The 16,655-nt window shown below is 38.3% G+C and overlaps 1 protein-coding gene and 1 long non-coding RNA gene across 4 annotated transcripts in view; one reads left to right on the forward strand and one right to left on the reverse strand.

Moving 5' to 3' along the window:
- The window catches only part of dok7b (docking protein 7b), a 53,160-nt gene that overhangs the window by 8,248 nt on the left and 28,257 nt on the right, over nucleotides 1-16,655 (reverse strand). For 2 of the 3 annotated variants that reach the window (XM_087237431.1, XM_087237430.1), the window contains exons 6-7: nucleotides 11,108-11,215; nucleotides 7,146-7,966 (exon numbers count right to left, since the gene is read on the reverse strand). In XM_087237431.1, coding sequence (XP_087093557.1) covers nucleotides 7,146-7,966; nucleotides 11,108-11,215 — 929 coding nt within the window. Of the gene's footprint in view, nucleotides 1-3,107; nucleotides 3,118-7,131; nucleotides 7,967-11,107; nucleotides 11,216-16,655 lie in introns of all 3 variants that reach the window. The other variant, XM_087237432.1, reaches the window with a different exon arrangement.
- On the forward strand, nucleotides 16-7,441 carry LOC147846955 (uncharacterized). Its single transcript, XR_015476805.1, has 3 exons — nucleotides 16-5,509; nucleotides 5,823-6,905; nucleotides 7,031-7,441. It is a non-coding gene; the product is annotated as an uncharacterized LOC147846955 (long non-coding RNA).

Here is a 16,655-nt window from a genome sequence, read left to right on the forward strand (position 1 = left end):
TTTTTTTGTTTGTTTAGTGTTTGGTCAAAGCAGACTGTTTTTATTAAAGCATATTACTGTGTTCTCAGATCAACCTGAAGCATGTGGTGAGATGACAAATGCATTTAAATTCAGTCCACAAACAGGTTGTGGTTCCCTGCTGATGCATCACGCTGAAGGCTGAGCATGATCCAGAGACACAGACCACTGGAACAGTCCTCGGATTTGTGCTGGAACGCCGGATTCTGTGATTAGAGGAGTGCATGCTGGAAAACTGATGCTCAATCTGCACCACACCGATCTGTTGCTGAATTTTGATTTTTCTGGGATACTTCTAGACCAAACCCAAAGAACAGTTTGTCTGCTTTCAGAAAAAATATGCAATTCGACTCAAAAAAAAAGCTTTGTTTGTAAGTATAAGCAGAGGAGGATATTTAATTATAACCATGACTATATTAGCACCCACTCAAGCGCACGATATTATTCTGTTTAAGTGTGTGCTGCAGTCTGGTCATCTACTGCTTTAAATGTTTGACCTCTATGAAATCAGAATGGTGGGGGAGGGGATATAGAGTTTATCTAACTGCTATTTTAGTCTATATTCTATAAGTGTGATCTAATTTTGAATGATTTTTATTATTCATTCTGAATCATTTATTCTGGAATCGGACTACATCTGAATTGTAGAACAATTACTACAGTGCATTGTGGAACGGGTGGTGGTCGAAGGTTAGGACCAAGACAACCCGATCGTCGGGCACAGAAACTGGCTCTTGGGACATGGAATGTAACCTAACTAGAAGGGAAGGAGCTTGAGCTTGTTTGGGAGGTAGAACTGTATCGAATAGAGATAGTTGGGCTCACCTCCATGCACAGCTGGGGCTCTGGAACTCTACTTCTTGTGAAAGGCTGGACTTTGTTCTACTCTGGAGTTGCCCAAGGTGAGAGGTGGCTGGTTGGTGTGGGCTTGCTTAGATCTCCCCAACTTAGCCACCATGTGTTGGAGTTTTCCCCGGTGTAAGAGAGGGTTGCCTCTTTGCGCCTTCGGGTCTGGGATAGGTCTCTCACTGTGGTTTGTGCCTACAGGCCAAAAACCAGTGCAGAATACCCACCCTCCTTGGAGTCCTTGGGAGGGCTGCTGAAAGGTGCTCAGACTGAGGACTACATTGTTCTACTTCAATGCCCACGTGGGTAAGGAAAGTGATACCTGGAGAGGCGTGATTGGGAGGAACGGCCTCTCTGATCTGAATCCGAGAGGTGTTCTGTTATTGGACTTGGACTTGAGCATAAGGGTGTCCATCAGTGTGCATGGCACCAGGACACCCCATGGTGGAGGTTAATGATAGACTTTGTGGTTGTATCATCTGATCTCCGACCGTATGTCTTGGACACTCGGATAAAGAGTGGGGCAGAGCTGTCAACTGATCACTCACCTGCTGGTGAGTTGGATTTAATGGCAGGGGGGAAAGCTGGACAGACCTAGGAGGCCCAAACGTATTGTGAGGGTCCTCTGGGAACGTTCCAGGCAAGTCCCACTGAGAGAAGGACCAAGGACACGCTGGAGGGACTATGCCTCTCGGCTGGCCTGGAAACGCCTCAGGATCCCCCAGAAGAGCTGAAGGAAGTGTCTGGGGAGAGGGAAGTCTGGAGTTCTCTCCTAAGACTGCTGCCCCCGCAACCCAGCCCCGGATAAGCAAAGGAGCTGTATGTAAGTTTTTGACCATTCTAAAGCAAAAAAATAACATAATATGTTTGCAGATATTTAAGAAACATGTGAACATTCTGGTTGATCTGAAAGACAATGCTGAAGTCAGATATTCCGCTTTGAAAATGTGTGTTACGTGCCAGAATGCGGTCTTTGTTTTAGTTCTTTTAACCCGCCCACTACCACTTTAGCCAATTTTATTTCAGCACTACGAGTTTCATTCAGTCATGAAGTCTCTCAAAGCATGCGTCCGTGACCGAAATGCAACCTCTGGTGGACAGTAGCAATGAGGCGAAATGAGGCGCAGATTCAGAGTTCCACATGAGGTGGTTATTGATTAGCAAATCATATAACTATTACGAGTGTAAACATTAGGTGAGCAGGTTACATAGTAACCCTGTGTCCTAACAACACGCTACGTGAGGAAATTAGCAGAAGATAAACAATCTTGAAGAAGAGGAGATGAACAATCTGGCTGTTTGCACCAGACGAAACAACAGAAATTTAAACACAGCCATTCAGAAGCACAGAACAGTGCACTCACTGCACACCAACGAAATGGTAAGGTTTATAATCTAATTAATATATATTAAACCTCAATTTACATTGACAGTTTACATACTAAGCCTTTAACATACAGTGCTTATAGAAAACCATCATAATCCTTTAAAATGATTACTTTATTTATCATACAGCCTGAAACTGCATTACAAATAACTGTTCCATCCTTTGAAAAGTTTTTGTACTCTTCTCTTAACCTGTGCCTTCCTACAACTTTATCCTGAAGGTCTTTTGAAAGCAGGGTGTAATGTGAATAAAGGTATAGATTGTCAATGGGTATGATGATTTATTATAGGCACTGTATGTAGAGTATCAAACTATTCAGCTTGGTAACACAAAGCACCAGTTACAGAAAAACAAATAAAATGGGATGCGCTGATTTAAAAAAAAAAAAAAAAAAAAAAAAAAAACATTATTGGCTGAACAAGGCACTTTCGCTTTCAGCCGAGAAAAAAAAGCTGAAAATAAAAAGGCAAATAAAATGGCATTTTTCGCCACATTACTTGGTAGCGTTCAGCACGCTGCTTTCACTCCCTCTAGCCGTCAGTGCATGGATGTGAAAAAGCTGTCAGACTGGACGTGAAAAATTTTGCACAACGAAACCCATTCATTTCAATGGCTTGCACTCCACAAAGGAGGTTTGTTGCTGCACTGACCAAATCGCAAGAACGGCAGAGTGTACAATATACTTATCTATGCATGAATAGCGTACGCTCACCAGAAAAGCAAAGTCAGCTCAAAAAATGAATAATGTGTGGACAGGACATTAGGGTGCGCATGTCCACCAAAGCACTGCAAATGCAGAGCTCTTCTAAAAACGAGTGAATTTGCAACTGTTAGAGCATTTTAAAAATGAGACAACAACAGAACAACTAGGGCTGGGTGATTAATCGAAAAGCAAAACGAAATCGATATTCAGAACCTATAATCAAAGTATTTTTTCCAGGTCAGATTTTTCAATTACTTTCCCTACCACATGTTGGAGTCACGTGATCCTTCTCTGCTAAGGCTGATTTATACTTATACGTTGAACGCACAGGTATGGTCCGGCGCAGCCTTCGCTCTGTCGCATACTCGCGCACCTCATAAAATAACGGAACTACAAGTTGCACGTTTGCACTACATTCGCGATGATTGGAAGCTGCGACAGAGTTGCCTTGAGAAATATTTTATATTACAATAAAATTATTATTTATATGAAAATATTTGCTGACAGATGATGCAAGTAATGCAGCGTTTAAAATAATATGTACAGGATATGCAAGAGTTGTTTTATTTGGAAGAGATACGGCTTATTTTCTACTTTTGAAAGCACAGAAAAAAATATATTTTGTTTCCAAAAGAGCAAGCTATTTGTTTTTACTTTTTTATAAGAAAAAAGAGACTGTTGGTTTTATTCAATCTGTGTTTTAATTTCGGTTGTTCAACGTTGATGTTCAATGAATAATCATAGATTGTAGACATTGTGTGTTTCCTTTAATTATTTTAAAATCAACTAATGCACCCTTTATTCAGAAAATCTCAAACTTGTAATATGTGAGCACATTTACTGTACAAATCCTGTCAGTGAACTGTGAGGGCAAAAATAAAGAATTAAAATAATCGTTCATTGATCGTAATCGAATTAAAATGTTCAATTATTAATGATTTTGATTTTAGGCCAAATCACCCAGCCCTAAGAACAACAATGAAAACATGCCCTAAATCAGTGTTTCTCAACCACGGTACAAGCGGGACACCAACACTGCATGTTTTGGATGTCTCCTTTGTCTGTCATGCCTATTACAGGTCTTTCAATCTAATGAGCTGATGATCATAAAGGAGACATGACATGAGGTACCTATGCACTACTCTACGCCATTTTGTAGTATAAACAGTGTACAGTAAGTAGTGAGTTCACACTGAAAACTCTAAAACAATTGAGTACTCTGGATGATGCACTCATTCATCCGGTGAAATGTGTGGAAAAATGGGCACTTCACGCACTCAATGTTGGTCATGTAGCGGAAGGAGCGAAGCTTTCGGGCACTAATGTTGGATTACTTTATTTATTTTAGATTGTGAAAGCAAAATTCTCCTATGAGAGTGATTATAGTGCCTTCGGATGGTGAATACGGCTGTACTGTAGTTTGAATATCCACTAACTAAAAAATACTGTTTAATTTGGGATGACACTACACTCAAATATTATGCTGTTGAATGTGTAAGTGCATAAGTACATAGTGCATAGTGTACCATTTGAGAACATGGTTGAGAAACACTGCCTTAAATAATATGCTAGTTCTGGCTGTGTACAATAGCGCACTTGTGCTGGTAAACTGACACCTCTGACTCATTCCCTCAGAATTAAGTTTTTTGTTCTATGAAATGAGGTTATTTTATTGGCTTGTTTTTAGTTTTATTATAATTTTACAAATTTTTTGAGATGTTGACAGTCATTTATGTGTCCCACGCTGCTTTAAACACTATTAGGACACATATTTCACAAAAAAAAGTGAAAACTGGTTGTTTTTGCGTTATTTTGTGCAAATTCGTTCTTTTTTGAAGTTGCGTCATGGCGATTAGATCCTTGCGTGTAATCCAGCGTGGAGAGTGGATGTCTTTGAATGTGCAGCATTAATTCATTAGAAAGACCAATTAGCGCGCTCTATTGTAAATGAGGTTTTGTTTTCATTTCCTGCTATGAGAGGGCAGCTGGACTCGAGTGTGAACTACAGTGCACATGACAGAAATTTGTTGAATTTTGCGATAATTTTATTTACATAACAAAATGTTTATGACAGTGATTTTATTCCATAGTATGGAAGCGCTAAGTGAGTCACTGAGATATTCTGCGCTCGCTGCCTGTGACGTTACTTACATTATGCTAGCTTGTTATCCTCGGCCCGTTCTTAATTTTGATTCTGTAAAGTCCAAGAAACACAGCGAAAATGGACCTCATTGAGTCTCAACCTTTATTAAAGGTCTTGACGGACATTCCTCAAAGAGGGAATAACAAACATCTTACCTGAGACTGTGTGTGGGAGCTTGAGTGCCCAGCAAGCACACTGTTGTGATCGATGACTCGCTTGTTTATTAATGCCTGTTACAGCTGTGATGTAATTTTGACTGATTTTGATTCATACTCGTAATCAGGGCTTCATGTCCGTGGTGAAACTGTATTTCGTGTTTGTAAAGTACACCCATCGTAAATTTATAAGTTATATACAAACAGACAAAGAAAATGTCGTATCTGAGAATCGCAGATTTTGGAATTGTACCCTCGTAAAATTACGAGTATGTTCTGTTTTCCTTTAGGATTTTTTGATTACAGATGCGTGAATTTTATATACGCACAAAATATTTATGACTGATCTTATTCCATACTTTTCAAATCTGGAAATGGTGAAATCCAGATTTGCCATTCATCTCCTTTTAAAAAAGATGCAGCTCCAGTTGGTGTTGATTGTGCTGTCTACAGATTTGGCAAGTGTGTGATCAGTGATCTTTGTTTGTTTATTTAGATGGCAAAGTTAGTTCGTATAGTCAACAGTACTCTTTCAGTTTTTAAAGACATACCTTAGTCAAAACGATTTAGTAAATAAGTTAGTTTACCAAGTACTTTAAAATCACTACAATATCATGGACAAAGATTCGCTGTAAATGCGGCTCTCCGAGTGTAAAGATGTAAACACCTTAATCAAACTATTATTGTTGTGTAGGATTTTCACTGCATTTTGTGACAGAATAGTCTATACACACTCATCTTTCTGATGCTACCTTCCGAGTGCATCTAAGTTACCGAGAAATGCAGAAGTTTTTTTTTTCTCTCATTCCCACTCTTCCTGCAGATCTTCGCATCCAATATCTCATTTGTGATGGGGGGGCATGCATGAAATGTTCCAGAATGACAGTAAAAGTGCCAAACTGCAGTTACAGTCTACAAATTAATAATTTGGTAAGTAATTTGATCACTGATGTCCATGTAAACGCAGTTACTGTCTTTCTCCCCTACGTCTGTGTGTTTGTTTTGCCTCTGTGAAAATCAGCGCGTGCCCAAATGACCAAAACTCCCATTTTTAGGCAAAACCTTCCCTCTTTCCCTCCCCCGACACTCCCACCTAAACAGAGCTGGACACGCGCACTTTCCTGCCTTTTTTCAAACTGGATGTGTGAAAACAACCCAAGACAGGCGGGTTTTGTGGCCCTTTAAACTATTAAAATACAAAAAAAAATTTACTATTATAAAATGTACTTAATTTTTAAATAAAATAATGATTACAAAGGGGCGACGCAGAGGCGCAGTAGGTAGTGCTGTCGCCTCACAGCAAGAAGGTCGCTGGGTCGATGGTTCGAGCCTCAGCTGGGTCAGTTAGCGTTTCTCTGTGGAGTTTGCATGTTCTCCCTGCGTTCGTGTGGGTTTCCTCTGGGTGCTCCGGTTTTCCCCCACAGTCCAAAGACATGTGGTACAGGTGAATTAGGTAGGCTAAATTGTCCGTCGTGGATGAGTGTGTGTGGATATTATCCAGAGATGGGTTGTGGCTGGAAGGGCATCCGCGGTGCTGGATAAGTTGGCCGTTTATTCCAAGTGGTGCTCGCTGCAGAGCCATTTGAAGAGAGCTGAGCTCCAGAGAGGGGGGGCTTAAGCTTGAGCTCCACCTTTTTTGCACTTCTTCTACGAGTGATGTCACTGGGGGTAGGGTTAGGGGTGGGGTTGGTGTACGCATTAAAACAGCTTACAGGAGGAGGAGCGACAGCTCATGCTCCCCCTCGCTGGAGCTCAGCTCTCCTCAAATGGCTCTGCAGCGAGCACCCTCTCGTTTATTATTATTCGTTTCTGCCTATTTTTTTATTTTTATTTTGGTGCATCCCTAAAAATAAATATATCAATAAATCAACATAAAAACAATTTTGAAATGACCTTTCGTCCGCCACAGTCAGGACAGATGATGGGTTGTAAGCGTGTTGTGGTGGGACCTTCAGGTGGCACTGCGTCTACTCCACAAGAGTTCGATCTCCTCAGGACAGTCTGTCTTATGACGTTGTCAGCAGGGACACTCTCCGCTCCACATTCAGACCCTCTGTCCTGAACCACACCAGTGGAACACTGCTCCTGATTGTGTTGTAGGAACCTGCGAGGGACATCGTAATGCTGCAGAGGTGAACTTGTGTATACGTTGGCCTGTGTTTGATCAGCCTCTCGGAGAGAACACACACATGGGTTGTCCTCAGGAATCTGGGGAACTGTCCTTACTGGAGTGTTTATAATAGAGACTGAATTGGGGTTTTGAGGAAGGCTTATTAAGGATCCAAACTCGTCAGTCTCTCCATGGCCAATATCCATGCTCCCAGTGTAGGAGGAGAAGCTTCCCGAATATGAGGAGTGGCTTCCGGTGGCGATGCCGCTGTCTGTGGAGCTCTGCCGTCCCGCCTCCTGAAGGCCCCTAGGGTGAGGGGGTTTGGACGGGGGGCGAAGTCCACCCATCATAACTCCATATATGCGCTCGTCACTAGACGTACTGACTGAACAGGCTGTGCTTTTACATCCTGTAACCAATAAATGAGATGATGATGATGATGGTGGTGGCGGTGGTGGTTCGACAGGGGTGGGGTGTCTGACTGGCTCCGGCCAGATCGCCAGGCGGCTGCCCAGGCTGTTATCAGAATGGCTGGCCTCAGAGGACGAGCTGGAGATACTTCGATCATCTCCTGCCAAAGAGGCGCCATAACTGAAGGTGGAGGCTGAGGAGTTATGACAGAGAGAGGTTAACAAATCACTGCTTGGAGTCTTTTGTCAGTACTGTCTGTGCATTTCTAAAATGTGTAACTGATAATGAATCAAGTTATAGCAATGTTCAGTTAGTAATTGGTGGGGCAAAAAGAAGAATTTTAGAAGATCTTTATGAGGCTCTATTAAAGACATATGATGAGAAGAACAAACTAAACTTAAATAATTAAATTTTCATCTATTTAATTTAATTTATTTGTAGAAATCTGCTTGATTAATTGTTGCATACTATGTTCAAGTATTTTTGAACCTGAGAACCAACACTATTGGTTTCATGTCTTTTGTATTATTTTTCAGGCTTTCTTATGAATGAATTGTTGGTTTTAAGAAACTTTTATGACTATAAAGTCTTTTACTTCTGAAGTGAGTTTTTTAAACATTCCACTTTCATTTTGTAATTATTGTATGTGAAGTGGCTGCACTTTTATAAGTGTGAACAGATCTTAAAGGTTTTGGTATGTAAAGGACATAATTTCTTTAAAAGTTTATCTGTATATAAATGTTTGATCATTTTAGGATTTTTTTTTTTTTTATCTATTTGGATATTTATTTCATAACAAATATTTGCACATACTGACATGACATTCATTCGAAAAAAAAAATGTTTTAAAATTGTTTAAAAACATTTTTGAAATGGTGAGATAAAGTTCTAGAAATCACATCTGAGCCTCAATTATGAAATGTGTATAGTACATGCACTGGTGTTACCCTAGAAACTATGCATACACTAATCTATACCAATTTTTGACAGCCTGATGTAGTGCAAAGCTATTTAAACCATAAGCAGACATGCATGCAATTCTTGCCACACACAAAGGGTTAACACATTGCTGGTGATTTTTTTTTACTAGTCTACAATCCAACTTGGAGTCTAAAATGATATATTGTCTACGGTTGGTCATGTAATTTAATGGTACAAAAACTGGGTAATGTGCTTCCAGTAGTTTTTCTGATATTTTATTTATTTTTTAGATGGTTGTATAAATGAGGCACTAAGTTTGTAATCTATAATGATACAGTGCTATATGTATATAATAAACACATTGTCCTTGCTGTTTGAACACTGTATTTTAACAATATAGGTACAATGTCTAAAGCGCATGAAGCAAAAGCATAAAGTCTGTGTCTGAATCGACTTTTACTTTTTTAAAGACGGAAAAATACGCTCTGCACCCTGGCACATGGTCTAACAGGGTTGTGCTTATTCTGAGTTGTGGGTGTTTTGAGCATAACGTGCATTAAACCAATCAAAGTCTCATCTCACATTCCCTTTACAAGTTAGTTGTGTCGTGCCATGGCACAGTTGCCATTTACATGGTGGATTATGTAAGTGGAAAAACTGAACGCTTCACTAACGAAAAAACAGTTAAACAGATCATCTGCACGTACATAAAGAACCAGCCTCCTCCATTCGGCCTCTTTACTTTTACTTTACACCTTTACTTTTGTGGAGTACGGAAATAATGGAAACTCACTCCACTGAAGACATTTATTAGCCAACATATTTAGCTTTTGTTTGTTAAGCCCAAAGATTTGTTTCAAAACTATTTCTTAAGTCACCAAATTAATAAATGAACAATAATAATGAAGTGTGGTCAAAAAACGGAGGTACATCAACGTCCTATTATCCCATACGGCGGTGTATAAGTCTAAAAATCTGACAGGTAGACAAACGTTTCAATTAAAGCAGATAAAAACATGCGTATAATAAATAATACTCATAAAAATAATAATAACTTTATACAAATGCAAACTGTCATGAATAAACTGAAAAAAGCACCCTGAAGTGAAGAAGGCATGGAGGTAGTGTTTTTTTTTTTTTTTTTTTTTTGGTAGAAATGTATGTGTGTTGCTGTACATCCTGTGTGTATTAAGCAATGTGTAATCGTTTGGAGCAGCACAGGCATAATTAACGATCTCTGCGCAGGACTTTAGACCTGCTTTCAGTTGGTCAATAACACGGTCTATTTCAGTTCTTCAAAATAGCAACGCGCCAACAATGAGCCTTAACACACTTCCTTTAAAGAACAACACGCCCATGAGTGACGCAAATGGTTTTGATATTTAAACAACGTGGCTATTTCACAACGTGAAAATTAGGGTTGCGCTTGGCAACAAATCGCGTCAAACATGTGTTGCATCTTATTGCGTCCGGTCTATGATGATAGGGCGCATTGTCTTTGCAGAGTATTTTACTGCCCTATGAACAAAAACTTTTGAAAGTCTAATGATTGTGTCCAGGCTTTCATGCTTTTCTTTTTACTGTGCTCTCTTTCTGTCGATTTTTAACTTGCTTGTACAAATCCCCAGTATAAATTCAGTTTTTTTATTACTGCTGACAAAAAGAAATCAATTCCTTCAGAATAAATTTCTGGGATTTGACTGTAAATTATTATCCCTTAAACTGACATACATAACATTAATTTCAATCCGCTTGTTAAGTGGTGACGTGTCTTTGACGCATGTAATACTGTTTCCGGGTCCAAGCCGCCATTCACTTGAGTGGAGAAATCACTTTTTATTCATATTGCACATTAAAGTTAATTTTATATAAATTCATAGTGTACACAACAATCTCTGGGCTTGCTGCATAACAAATACCAAAGTTTTAACAATTTATAAAACAATGAATTACTTTCTGGCCATCGGATATTAGGCATGGGCATATATATTGCGATCGTGACTTTAGAAAGTATTAAATCGCTTTGTAAACGTTTATTATTACCATTTCATGAATCTCCCCATTCAGTTGAATAGAGCATTTGGACCCGGAAGCCGCTCCGCGTGACGTCACACTTAACAAGCGGATTACAAAAAATGACATCAATTTCCATCTAGGATTGAATGACTTTATATGATGGCTTTTATAATCCTTTTATTGTGCTTTGTATAGTCCATTGGGATCTTGACAAAGACTAAGAACAGTTTTTAAATGCAAATAAACAACGTAAAGATTATTCAAAACATTTGGATGAAAAAAAAATGACATTAAGAAGAGAGAATTATAACAGAATTTGCATTTACAACTGCATTTTCACCGTTTGAAATGAGTACATTGCTTTAGGTGTATATTTAGTTAATGATTTTTGAATTACCTGCACTGCTGTGGTGACTACAAATGGACAGCATGCTGAGTCTTTTCTCCAGCTCACTAGCCTCCTGGCTAATCCGGTCTTCTATAGACGACGGGTTAGCATTGGGGTCTATGGAAACAGAATTTCATTACATTTGAATTAAACCAATACAGTGAGTGTTCATCATTCATACTGTACACACGAGTGCCGACATAAATCCTTACGGTCACACAGAAAGCACCAGACAGCACTGATTTGTCTCTGAGCATTAAGTCATGTACGATCCATCACTGCTGTATCACTGTCTCTGCTGGTAGAATTACCGGAGCCACTAGCCACATTTATCAATTTCCACTGGAACATCACAGACACAGCCTCACAGCAATAATCTCTCGCATAATGTGGATCCAGACTCACACACGAGACGCTTTGAGACCTCCTTTTGAATTTGCCAGTAGGTTTGGTAATCATTCTCTCACACAATAGAATAAATCAGGACACCAAACACAAAACGCTCAAATTAAACAATAAGTCAGTCAGGGGAGAACAAGTAAATAAAAGCTTCTGGAAAACTGGAACAGAATGTATGATAGAAAAGTTGTTATGGAGGCATTCCTACTTTGCACGGTTTAGCTGTACTGTAGATATTTTTGGCATCTAATTAGCATGGAAAGTCAATTTCAAGCTGGTCTAAAGTAGCGCAAAAAGCTTTCAAGCAATGCCAGTGGCAACAAATAGACTGAAAAATCAATACCACACAAGCAAAAACAAACTGCATGTTGTTTTTATGCTGCAACCCTTTAAATAAATAAAATGTGTAGCTTTTGTGTTAAAATACTTCATATTATATGTATGTGTAAATCATTAAATGTTCAGTAACATACACTCACCGGCCACTTTATTAGGTACACCTTACTGGTACCGGGTTGAACCATTTTTGCCTTCAGAACTGCCCTTAATCCTTCATGGCATAGATTCAACAAGATACTGGAAAGATTACACAATGCTCAGTTGGTACTAATGGGCCCAAAGTGTGCCAAAAATATCCCCCACATCATCACACCCTCACCACCAGCCTGAACCGTTGATACAAGACAGGATGGATCCATGATTTCATGTTGTTGATGCTAAATTCTGACCCTACCATCCGAATGTCTCAGCAGAAATCGAGTCTCATCAGACCAGTTTTTCCAATCTTCTATTGTCCAATTTTGGTGAGCCTGTGCGAATTGTAGCCTAGTTTCTTGTTTTTAGCTGACAGGAGTGGCACCAGGTGTGGTCTTCTGCTACTGTAGCCCATCCACCTCAAGGTTGGATGTGTTGTGTGTGCAGAGATGCTCTTCTACGTAGCTCAGTGGTAACGAGTGGTTACTTGAGTTACTGTTGCCTTTCTTTCAGCTGGAACCAGTCTGGCCATTCTCATCTGACATCAACAAGGCAATTGCGCCCACAGAACTGCCGCTCACTAGATATTTTCTCTTTTTCAGACCATTCTCTGTAAACTCTAGAAATTGTTGTGCGTGAAAAAAAACAACCATGCCATGTTCAAAGCCACATCAATCCCCTTTCCTCCCCATTCTGATGCTCGGTTTGAACTGCAGCAGACTGTGTCCATGACCATGTCTCCATGCCTAAATGCATTGAATTGCTGCCATGTGATTGGCTGATTAGAAATTTGCGTTAACGAGCAGTTGGACAGGTGTACCTAATAAAGTGGCCAGTGAATGTACTTTTTTTTTTGTTTGCACAGATAAAAAAACAGTGCTGTATACAAATATTAATCACATTATTTAAAGGATTTCATTCTCCTACTTTTTTCTGCTTTTTTTATTTTGCAGACTATATAAAAACAAATTGACTGATTGACAGAAGCTGATTTTGCAATTAGTGCCCTGCACATCTTATTTATCACTGGCATTATGAACTCATGCTCAACCTTTATTGAATGTCAAAGGTTAAAATACATCAAGTGCATGTAATTAATGACATTTAATGACAGCTAAAACAACTGTCCTGACAGCTTAGCATGATGGAAGACAGACGAGAACTTAATGTAACGTAACATCGCATGAATCAGAGAATTCAGTGACTGTGTTGTCATAAATACTGAAGTAAACTGATTTTGATTTATGCATTTAGACTTGCAGAAGGCAATCACTGACAATGGTGGAATTTGAGGGCCAAGCATTACTGGAAAAATTTTTTTTGCCATGATTGCAAGCAATTTCCATTATCAAAAATGCTCAAAATGATTATGTTCGTTGTTGGTCCACAGAGAAATATCTTTATTAAAATATCTTTTAAGGCACAGAAACATGATTCTCCCTCGGACTCTTTTCCTTGTCTGAGAATTTCTGTTACAATAACAAACTTTAAATGTTGCAGTTTTGAGTTTATATATTTTTTTATCTGAAATTCTGTATTTACATTATATGGTCTCAGAATTATGACTTTATTTCTTGCAATTGTGTTTTAGCAGTTCCACAATTCTGGCTTTATTTTATGCAGTTCTGACATTGTCTAACAATTAAGGGTGCACAAAAATTTTGACTGTGAAAAAGGTTTAGCTTAATGTACAGTAAATGGTCTCGAATAAATCTGATAGCTCTATTCTATGGTTTATAGAGCATACTGATGACTTTGATGAATGATAATGATACATTTATTCTATTACATTTAATAACACTGTATATGTTCTATTGTGTTACTGTCAATAAAAGTGGTTATTTAATTGGATTAAATTTTTTTGAATCTGCAAAAAGTAATTAAATTAAATGTAAAAGTTTCCTAAACCTCTTTATAATATTTAATAATAAAATTATTATAAAATTTTTGGTTTTGGTATTCGACCATGCACATCCAAAATTTCCTGTTTTGGACCAGAATTTTAATTTCTGTAAATTCCTACTTAAAATATTGAGTTCCCTCAGAATTGCAAGCTAAAAATTGTGAGATACTAACATAAAACTAACAATTCTGTGGAAAATAAACTAAATTGAGATAAAATGAAACTATTAGATGTTACCATTATTTACATTCTATAGACACTCAAACATAACAGAGAGACAAGGCAAACGTCTCGGACATGAGTGTAGGTGTGCGTGTGTGAGAGAGAGAGCAGGTGTCTGTGTGTGCGTTTTTGAGGCTGTCGGGGATTAACCGATTAACTAGTGGTCTTGACTCATGTAATGCCCTGAGTGAGATTAAACAATAGCCCATTCTCAATCCCAACTCATTCATTTTCTTTTCGGCTCAGTCCCTTTATTAATGTCGCTATAGCGGAATGAACCGCAAACTTATCCGGCATATGTTTTATGCAGCGAATGCCCTTCCAGCCGCAACCCATCACTGGGAAACACCCATACACTTATTCACACACATACACTATGGACAATTTAGCTCACCCAATTGCTGTGAGGCAAGAGCATTACCCACTGCACCACCGCGTTGCCTACCCCAATTATAGTTGTACTAATTACACATATTGCCCTTATATTACAATAAAATAAATGACAGACAGACAGACAGACAGACAGACAGACAGACAGACAGACAGACAGACAGACAGACAGACAGACAGACAGACAGACAGACAGACAGACAGACAGACAGACAGATAGATAGATAGATAGATAGATAGATAGATAGATAGATAGATAGATAGATAGATAGATAGATATAGACACACACTTAGAAATAAATAATAAATATTGCACTGGAAGACTAATAATTTTGCCCTCATCTGCACAAACATACATACATTTTGAAAATCATAATTCAAGCCTCCTTACAATATCAATGTAATGAAGGAAAATAAATAGCATCCATCAAAAATACGTACTCAGAGCATAAATCACCCCTGTAAATGGGTCTATGTAAATGGGTAGTAATTTAGCGTACACATTTTTTTCCCCAAGCAACATTACATTTATTAGAAAAAAAGGCCTCGGAGCAGCTTCTGCATAACATTGCTGTTCCATTGATCAATCTTGGGGTTTGAACTATCCTACAAGCTTTGATTATGATTCACATGAACACCTTCAGGCCACACATCCTACTTTTATGTTACTGACCGCGTGTCCGCTCTCTGCAGGTTTCTATTCTCACTGCTTTTGCCACTGTGCAACCTTTCAGCCAGACCTGATCGTTTTATCTCAATATCACTGGCTCAGCAGCTCAATGCAACGATTCTCTGTGTGTCATTGTGGCAGTTTGATCTATAAAATAATATCTCATACTCATTACGGTTTAATATACTATTATGCTTACATGCTAAATCTATCTTGGATCGATCAATAAACTAAATGTGAATCTTGCATTGATTTTTAGGACAATAATTCAGGATTCGGGAAGTCTTGTTAGGTTCCATTAAAATGATAAGTACCACATGAATATTATTATGCTCTGTCGAGATGGAGCCACTGAATGCATGAATTTAAAAAGTGATCGCCATTACAAAGAAAGACTCATTAGAGTTAATTAAACCTAATGAACTCCAGCACCCTGCTACTGCTAGATGTAGAAATCTGCTAGTAATAAAAAAGAACTTAATTTTAACCACTCATAATGGTGACACAAACCATTTCACTAATATTACATTTTGCACTAGTTTGAATAAAAAGTAAATCCGCTTAAAATAAATTACTTATAAAATAAGTATCCAAAATAAACAAAGTAATCAATTGCCAATTTTAGCTTGATTTAATTACCTCTTTAAATCGTTAATTTATTTTCCTTTGTCTTAGTCCCTTATATATCAGGGCTTGCCACAGCGGAATGAACCACCAACTGTTCTGGCATACGTTTTTTACGCAGCGGATGCCCTTCTTACGGTGGCCGAGAGAGCTTAATGTGCTCCAATTTAAGATAACACTTGCAATTACAAAAAACGCCAGCAAATTGAGAAAACATCTTCATCAGTTTGACAGCACACTTTCTGGAAATACGCACAATGCAAACACATTTTAAAAAATTTGCTGTTTTTTCACACAATGCAAACAATTAATAAAATTTCTCACAACACAAACATTTCGTAAATTGTAAATTGGATAGAAAAAATGCAGCACATTTCATTAATTGTTTGCATTGAGAAAATACTGTGTTTTATTAAATTCTTTGCTTTGTGAGAAAATGCAGTGCGCTTTCATAAATTGTTTGCGTTGTGAGAAAATGCAGCGGGTTCTCGTAAATTGTTTGCGTTGTGAGAAAATGCAGCGTGTTCTCGTAAAATTGTTTACATTGAGAAAATGTGTTTTCGTAAATTGTTTGCATAGTGAGAAAATGCAGCATTTTCGTAAATTGTTTGCGTTGTCAGAAAATGCAGCGTGTTTTCGTAAAATTGTTTGCATTGAGAAAATGCGTTTTCGTAAATTGTGTTGTGAGAAAATGCAGCGTGTTTTCGGAAAATTTTTGCATTGAGAAAATGTGTTTTCGTAAATTGTTTGTGTTGTGAGAAAATGCAGCGTGTTTTCGTAAATTGTTTGCATAGTGAGAAAATGCAGCATTTTTGTAAATTGTTTGCGTTGTGAGAAAATGCAGCGTGTTTTCGTAAAATTGTTTGCATTGAAAA

This window comes from Danio rerio, chromosome 1 (genome assembly GCF_052040795.2).
Source record: "Danio rerio strain M-AB ecotype USA chromosome 1, GRCz13ab, whole genome shotgun sequence".
In the NCBI taxonomy this organism is placed as follows: Eukaryota; Metazoa; Chordata; class Actinopteri; order Cypriniformes; family Danionidae; genus Danio; species Danio rerio.